This window comes from Eucyclogobius newberryi, unplaced genomic scaffold, assembly GCF_026437365.1.
Source record: "Eucyclogobius newberryi isolate DKJ021-1_F unplaced genomic scaffold, fEucNew1.0.hap1 SCAF_10, whole genome shotgun sequence".
In the NCBI taxonomy this organism is placed as follows: Eukaryota; Metazoa; Chordata; class Actinopteri; order Gobiiformes; family Gobiidae; genus Eucyclogobius; species Eucyclogobius newberryi.
This window is the reverse complement of record NW_027315724.1, coordinates 26,127,593-26,136,241: the sequence shown is the minus strand read 5'-3', so window position 1 is coordinate 26,136,241 and position 8,649 is coordinate 26,127,593. Positions and strand designations below refer to the sequence as shown.

Below are 8,649 nucleotides of genomic sequence, written 5' to 3'. Positions count from 1 at the left end.
ATAGTTTAAAGTTGAAAAAAAAATAGCAGGAAGTAACAATGAAGAATACACTTGTCTTAGTCATCAATCCAAATAATATTTTAGTGAAAATGTTTAATATGCTGCAGATATTAATGATTGCTATTAAGTCCCTTGTATTAACAAATTGCTTCTATAGCTTTCTGCATTCAAACTTAGAAAAAGACAGAAAAGGCCAGTGATATTAATATAAATAGATGACCCTCGCTGATGAGAGAACGATGTAGTTTTTTTTGAAGGCCAGACAAAGAAAAACATTAGTGGGTTGAACGCAGATAAATTCACCCTTAAATAACCTGTACCACGTGCGCCATCGCGTGTCGCATTTAAACATGGCAGTTACACCTCTCAAGACTGTGTAAAGATGAAAGTCAGTTATCTTCCATCTTTCACGTTCCGTTTGACTTTTTACCAATTTATTTTGGTAGACAGTAACCTGTAGACTTAAGTCAACATTATACAACAGTCTCAATTTTTGAGCAGATCAAGAATGCATCCTTCTGTCACGTAAACGTGTTGTTCAGGTAAAAGTATTATTCTAATTATATTTCACAGTATATGCATATTATATTTACATATATAATATATAAGTATTACAAAAGGTTACAAAAAACTGTATGAACGGTATGAACACGCTCTCTTTGATCGATTCGATACTTTCTTTGCTCGACAACCTTTGCCTGCCAGTGCCAAATAAATCCAGCACAGAGCGATAGATCTACTTTATTTATCCTCAGCGGATTGTGTCGTTACAAAGTCCTAACATATGGACCGACTGGGACCCTTTGGAAGTAAGCGTGGATCTATCAAAAACATGTAGTTATTACCACTAAACCACTGAAAACATTTCTATGGCGTTAGTACGAACTGGCAATAGTTAGCATTATGTGCTAACGTTAGCATGTCTGTGTTTGTAGTTTAAAACATGTATTTACTGTGCTCTTCTCATCCAGCATGTTATCCAACTAATGCTAATACCAATTTAATTGATAAAGATTGTTTTGCAGTTGTAGCATGTTTTTCAGTGACTGTTAATGTTGCAGATGATCCGTTTGATAAACCTCCGTGCAAAGGCTGTTCATCTTACCTCACTGAACCTTACATTAAGTGTGCAGAGTGTGGACCTTCTCCGTTTCTTATCTGCCTCCAGGTAAAACTGTCCTCTCTGTAATCACCTTACAGTTTACTGCAGTGTAACCACGTAATACTAAACCATTCTCTTTTTGTAGTGTTTCACCCGAGGGTTTGAATACAAGAAGCACCAGAGTGATCACAAGTATGAAATTATGGTATGTTCTCATTTATCTGTCTTGTGAAATGAATAATGGTGCAATGATAATGACTGCGCAATGATAATAATCCATTAGTCTTACAATGGTCTTTCCAAAACTCTCAAAGTTCCATTTGCACTGTAGAGTATTATTTATTCATACAATCCTCCCCACACCTTGTAGTGGTAAGCTCTGTCTGAAGCCACAGGGGCAGACTGACAGTAGTGAGGCTGCCAATCTGTGCCATCTGCTCCTCCAATTTTCACCGCTGATCAAACGCGTTGATCAGTGGTCCTTCTCTAAGGACACACAACGGTCTGCACTGGCTGTGGCTGTGATCGCACCTTGACCTTCCAGTCTGTGGGTGAATGACCTGCCGCTCCTGATGTTCATAAAATGATGCTGGATGCCGCTCTGCCGCTCCTCATGTTCATAAAGTGATGCTGGATGCCGCTCTGCCGCTCCTCATGTTCATAAAGTGATGCTGGATGCCGCTCTGCCGCTCCTCATGTTCATAAAGTGATGCTGGATGACGTTCTCCCGCTCCTCGTGTTCATAAAGTGATGCTGGGTAATGCTCTGCCGCTCCTCGTGTTCATAAAGTGATGCTGGATGACGTTCTGCCGGTCCTCGTGTTCATAAAGTGATGCTGGATGAAGCTCTGCCGGTCCTCGTGTTCATAAAGTGATGCTGGATGAAGCTCTGCCGCTCCTCGTGTTCATAAAGTGATGCTGGATGACGTTCTGCCGCTCCTCGTGTTCATAAAGTGATGCTGGATGAAGCTCTGCCGCTCCTCGTGTTCATAAAGTGATGCTGGATGACGCTCTGTTGAATGATGTCTTCTCACTTTCACTGATACATTCTGTCAATTATCACCTGCTCTTGTAGACCTCAGACTTCCCGGTGCTGGAGCCTGGGTGGACAGCACAAGAAGAAATGGCTCTTCTGGAGGCGGTCATGGATTGTGGCTTTGGAAACTGGTGAGTCGTGGCATACAATGTTATTATTAATAAATGACTTGTATAATGATTAGATAAAAGTATGAAAATATATGACGTACTACATATTATTAAAAAAATTGTGAAGCAAACTTATGTAAATGTGAATATATTAAATGTCAATATTCAAGAAAAACAGTCTAAAGTTGTAATTGCGTCTCCACAGGCAGGACGTGGCGTATCAAATGCGCACCAAAACCAAAGAAGAATGTGAAAGCCACTACATGAAGAATTTCATCAATAATCCCCTGTTCTCCTCCACCTTACTCAGCATGCAAAAAACTAAAGACTCCCACTTTGCCGATACAGCAATTCCATTTAAACGTGAGTGTCTTTTTCTGTAGTAGTAGAGGGATGTATTGTACTTAAGGAAATTGAATGTGAGTAGTGAGTAAAACAATTTAACAACAAAACAAGCTCCATTTTATATACTAATAATAATAATAAACATTTAATTTAATTTGACATATTGCTGACCTTTTCTTTAGGCTTCAGGCATGTCTTTAGAGTCGCTAGTACAGTGCATACAGTTGGTTAATTAGGAAGTAGCTTGACTTTATTGATGGCTCCTGTTCTCCATCTGTTCCACTGTGTGAGGGCTTCACAAACATTTACGGTTTTGTCCACAAGACCGTTGTGCTCTCTGGCTACAGAAAATATTTGCTTTAGCTTCTGACATGCCTCTAATTTTAGACTGAGATTAGATCATGAGAATTAATTGAGTAAAGAAATGGATTCAATGGAAAAACATGTTTTGATGGAATATCATTCTTGTATTGATTTTAAAGTGTTATATGCTTATAATCACTGTACATCTACTTCTATTACAGCCACGGATGACCCACCTCGACCCACCTTTGATTCCGTGTTGTCTCGAGATATGGCTGGTTACATGCCGGCCAGAGCTGACTTTATGGAAGTGAGTGCTCAATATACCGTGATTCAAATAGCTCGGTTAAAATACACATACATATAGTGATACAGTGTTTTTTTTCTTGTAGGAGTTTGATAACTATGCAGAATGGGACTTGAAGGACATTGACTTTGTGGATGATGACTCCGATGTCCTTCGTGGTGGGCTTAATTTCATTTTGACATTTACAAAAGTAAAGCATGGCAGTTTAGTTAATCTGTTGCTGATCAGAACTTGTGCTGCTGATTTTCAGCACTAAAGCTGGCGGTTGTTGATATCTATCATTCAAGATTAAGGGAGAGGCAAAGGAGGAAAAAGTAAGTGGTTTTGATTCATTCAAAGGTTGTAGCTTTTCACATTATTGTACTACTTGTAATGAACCCTATTGATCACTAGAGGGCACAACCTTTACAATATTACACCACAAAGTTAAAACAAATCAGATGTTGTGTTCTGAAGGCTTTTTATTAGTTTGTAATAAATCTTATTGGACATGGTATTTAATTTAGATATCTTGTTGCCACTCCTAGTTGGTTCTAGTGCCTGCTCAGAATGTATTGCAGTTTATTAGAGCTGTAATTAATCCTTCTCTAAATCAGCCTTAATGACTGTGTGCTTTCCAACTATGGAGGAATGGTATGTTAGAATGGACAGATATGATTTTAGCTCTGACGCTATAAATATTACCATTTGTGACTTGGGGTGTTGAAAGGCATATGACCTTTTTGAAATACCAGGTAAAGTATTCAGAGTATTCATTCTGGTGATTGGATTTTGGAAAAATATTTTAGGTCATATTCTTGTTATACAATAATAAATATACTGTATATTTGCATCAAATGTCTACAAATAAATTATCTACCATTAAAGATATTTGCATTGTTTTAATTAGCGTCTAAATCTCTTTCAGGATTATCCGAGACCATGGTCTCATCAACTTGAGGAAATTTCAGCGTAAGTCATTTTGGTTTTCAAGGGCTATGACTGCACAGCCGACAGCCTGTGGAGGCATTTGATATCTGCCAGACAAATTGCTATAGGCAGTTTCTCTGGACACATGCAAACAGGTTCAAGGTAATGACCAGCACTAACCCCCGTTGAGACCCTGATGTAGCTGGAGTGTGGCAGCTGACAAATTCATGTATTTACGATCAGTCCTTGAATAGTCTCCAGAGCTTCAGTGTGAGTGGAAACATGGCGTGAGGTGCTGCTGTTATAGTATGCGGGAGATGTGGTTTATTTTATTGATCCACCTGCCACAGGTCGCTTCTCTACAGCCTCTGGGTTTGTGCTCTAGTACTGAGACAAAGAGTGGTGTTAGCCGTGAATGGATTTGTCCAATTACAGCTTGTTGTCTGCTGCCTCAGAAAACGGACCAAAAATCGCTGTGAGAATTTGTGGTTTGAGAGTTCAAGAGTTCTCATGTTTTATTTATGTTCCTCCAGCCTCCCTTCTCCTTATCTCTCAGTCCTTCAAGACAAAAGCGGACTCACAGTCGCCACGGCGCTGCAGACCGGTTGTCATGGAGACTGTCAAAGATTGTCTCTGCGGGCAGCGCGTGTGTGTGTGTGTGTTTGTGTGCATTTGACACACATTCCTACAGCCTGGAGGTGCACAGTGTCATGTCTCAGTTAAAGCTGGAGGCACAGTGGGCCCTGTTGTGGTCTCAGTCTGTGGTGTGAAGCTCAGAAACAGCTTGTTACATGAAACCAGATGAGTGAGACCTCTGCGTTTGCACGGGTTTGATTTGTTAGTTGTGTTGGTATTTAGTCACACGTGACCATGTCCACATTTCCATAGAGATATGCACTTTTCATCTCTCTGTCCATTAATTTGCATGATTTTATACGTTAGGCCAGAGTATGGCAACTGATAATTAGCACTCGCATTTAAAAGCAGTGATGGAGAAGATTGGCTTTATTGCTGCCAACACACACAGCCACTCCTGTCACACCCACACAACAGCTTTCTCTCCTCTTTGACACTCGTCTGTTTCACAGCAACACGCCGATACTTGGATAAACACAACTCTGCCTTTTTATATAAGGGAGTGTCTGCAGAGCCGTGGCGCGTGGCCGAAACTGCCATGTTATTTTTGTGCCGGCCGCGCGCCGCGGCTCCTGAAACTGCGCCGCTATTTGACAGCGTTTTAGTGCCGTTTTAGACCGCGCCGGGTTAAGGTTAGGGTTAGGGTTAGGGTTAGGGTTAGGGTTAGGGTTAGGGTTAGGGTTAGGGTTAGGGTTAGGGTTAGGGTTAGCCATGAGGCTATAAGGGAAATGCCGCGGTCCCTGAAACTGCGCGGCTCTCCAGCCATGGCCTATATATATATATATATATATATATATACAGTTCTTTAGAGTAATTTAAGGGCTAAGTCAACATGATATAGTATGCATTTTGAGTGAAGGAGTTTATATATTTATTTCTGTATGTGTGTGTGTGTATATGTAGATGTATATATATTTTTACTGCATCAGAAGAAATGTGTAAATGTAATGTTTCAAGGTCAGTGTGATTCATCATTCGTCTGAGAATGGCCCGTGGTAGAAAAGTGTCTAGATGATTACTTTTTTCCAAAATGTAATGACGCATAACATTGATGAGCCATTTTCCAAAATGTAATGACGCATAACATTGATGAGCCAGGTTAAATCTCAGACAAAGGTTTATTAAACTGTAATCAAATGTGCAGGACCACATTGATTAATAAGGCCCTGGACAGCGTTAGTCAAACTGAAGTTCAAAGGGGGTTTTGGAGGGCAGAAATATTTACAAAGAGCATTTTGTTCAAGTGCCTCTTATTACCAACATATTTACCAGGGGAAATCTTCCAGAACAACAAGCAGCCTTAAAAGCACATGAAACACATTTATCTTTTGAAATGCACATCTCTAGCTGATTGAGCCTGGGGTCATCAAAGGATATGGATTATCTTTGTTATATTTGTCAGTAGCTGCTGCCCTCTCACCTCTGCTGTCTCTTTCTCTTAGTACTGGAACGTTGTTACCCAAAAGAAGTGCAAGAAATGTATGATGTGATGAGACGCTTTGCTCGAGTGGTGGGACCAACGGAACATGACAAATTCATAGAAAGTAATGCATGTAAGTGTCTCTTAAGCTCATAATAAAGGGACATATCAGGCAGTGCACTCTGATTGATAGATAGATAGATGTATTTCAAGTCCTTTTAGGCACTATGTTTAAGCTGATTTTGTTTTCAGTGGAGTTTGAGTTGAGGAAGGAGATCCACCGGCTGCAGGAGTACAGGAAAGCAGGAATCAAGTCGTTTTGCAGTGAGTCATTGATGGCTTTTTCTATGCTCCCTGAATTAGCGGTCTTTGAAAAAAACGTGCTAAAATTGTACTCTGAACCTTCTGTTGATGTAATGAGTGTCGCTCTGATCACCTATGTTTACTCGCGACTAGGTGCGAAGGTGTACGATCGAGTGAAGCGCGTGCGAGAGGATGAGCGCAGGAAGAGGACCGTGCTGTCGGACGTCCTGCAATATATCCAGGACAGCCGGGCCTGCCAGCAGTGGCTGAGCAAACAAGCTGCAATGTGAGAGCTCCAATTCCTTGTTAAGTTTGTGCGACGGTGGAGCCAGGCCAAGATGACCTGATCCTAGGGTTACTTGTGTTTCTTTGTTATTTAATCTCCTTAATCTTCATTTTGCTTCAAGTGATTCAAGTTAAGGGGCTTGTTTATACAGATATCTAAAGGGTTATTGTATATTTTCCCAAAGAGGTTTTTTTTGTAGTTTTTCCTGGCCGAGAAGGAGAGTCTAAGGACAGAGGACCCTGGGACATCGTCCCTCGCCACCACAGACATTGTCTGACTCCATCGCCACCACAGACATTGTTGATTCATTTCTCCCTGTGGCCCTCAGAGGCAACTGTTGTTGTGATTTTGGGCCTTACAAAAATAAATTGATTTGATTTGATTTGATTTGATTTCAAGAAACAAGTAGGACATGTTACTTGCATAGACCCTTTAAAATTAACTGACATCAGATCTAAATGCAAATTGTTTTAACTCTCACAAATATAAGTAACAATGTTTTAATATTTGGGGTAGACATGTCAGTTTGCTTTCAAAGGAGGAAAACATGTATTTGAGATTAACAAATAAGATATCTGTAGATGAAAAATATTTATTTGTCCAGTGAAACTTAAAAATACAGATTTTTTTTTTTTACACCAAATAAGTATTGCAAAGTAAAATACAACTGTAGAACTCTTTATCACTTGCACGTATCCAAGTGACTTTCATTTGACAAAAACATTTTTCATATTTTCACAGTTTCTCCATTGAAATCACATCATTATTCACTTTTACATCCGTTCTGGGATATACAAGGTCTCTGTTCACGTACTTGTAAATGGTGTTGATCATTTTTCTCCTTTAGAGACGCCGGCATCACTCCACCTGTCCCGATGCTCACCGTCTCAGGTAAAGATGTGCTTTGTCAAATACCATTTCTCATCTCTGTACTACTTTCAGTTGATATCGTGCCCTTCCTGTTTTAATGTTTTTCATGTTAAGTCTTACTCATTGCTCCACAGCATCAGGTAGGCGCAGTGCCCCTCCCCTGAACCTCACGGGACTGCCGGGAACTGAGAAGCTCAATGAAAGAGAGAAAGAGGTACTTATCGCACTAAACGTCTCACAGCGGCCTCATAAAAGCAAAGGATGCATTCAACTCCGTACAATGTGTTGCCGGTGCTTCACTCGAACAAACACTCAAAGCTGTTAGAAATACAGAAGCAATTTAAGTAAATGTTCGGTGATGTTTCAATGTCCCTTAGTAACGCCGGTGTTTTGTTCTGTGCCGGTAGCTGTGCCAGGTCGTGCGTCTGGTGCCAGGAGCCTACCTCGAGTACAAGCAAGCTCTTCTGAACGAGTGCAGAAGGCAAGGAGGGCTGCGACTCGCCCAAGCCAGAGCGCTGATCAAGATCGATGTCAACAAGACGCGCAAAATATATGACTTTCTCATCAAGGAGGGCTACATTACTAAAGCGTAAAGCCACCGCGGACTCTTAAGGCTATTGAGTATTTTGTGTCTCTTCGTACCGTCAAAGGAAAAACCGTATTCAGTTGCTGCTCTTTTAAAATATATTCTATCTAAATGTTATGTTTGTTTTTTGTATCCTCCTTTCTTGTCCGGTCTGCGTTTGATGCCTCAATGACACAGTATGTCCATTGTTGTTACTCGAGCTCGTGTTGTGGCAGATTTGTGCGATAATTGCGCGGGCAGGCAGAAGGTCATTGACCACCCGGGGTTTATCAGAGCCGAGAGATGAAGCTCGGTAACGATCTGATCTGGAGACAAGAACCCGGCTTTGATAATGAGGACGCCGCCACGGAGAACCAACAAGTGCAATTGAGATTATCAAAGACATAAAACGGGACAAATCTGACTGTAAAAGCAAGACTTGTTTTTAATTTACTGAG

The 8,649-nt window shown here is 40.8% G+C and overlaps 1 protein-coding gene across 1 annotated transcript; it reads left to right on the top strand.

Moving 5' to 3' along the window:
- The first annotated feature begins 705 nt into the window (after window positions 1-705).
- tada2a (transcriptional adaptor 2A) lies at window positions 706-8,649 on the top strand. Its single transcript, XM_072464410.1, has 15 exons — window positions 706-809; window positions 1,062-1,168; window positions 1,248-1,307; window positions 2,177-2,268; window positions 2,453-2,610; window positions 3,117-3,205; window positions 3,288-3,360; window positions 3,453-3,516; window positions 4,110-4,153; window positions 6,190-6,300; window positions 6,420-6,491; window positions 6,624-6,756; window positions 7,604-7,647; window positions 7,761-7,840; window positions 8,034-8,649. The coding sequence occupies exons 1-15, from the start codon at window positions 785-787 to the stop codon at window positions 8,217-8,219; spliced, it is 1,338 nt and encodes a 445-aa protein (XP_072320511.1). The 5' UTR covers window positions 706-784; the 3' UTR covers window positions 8,220-8,649.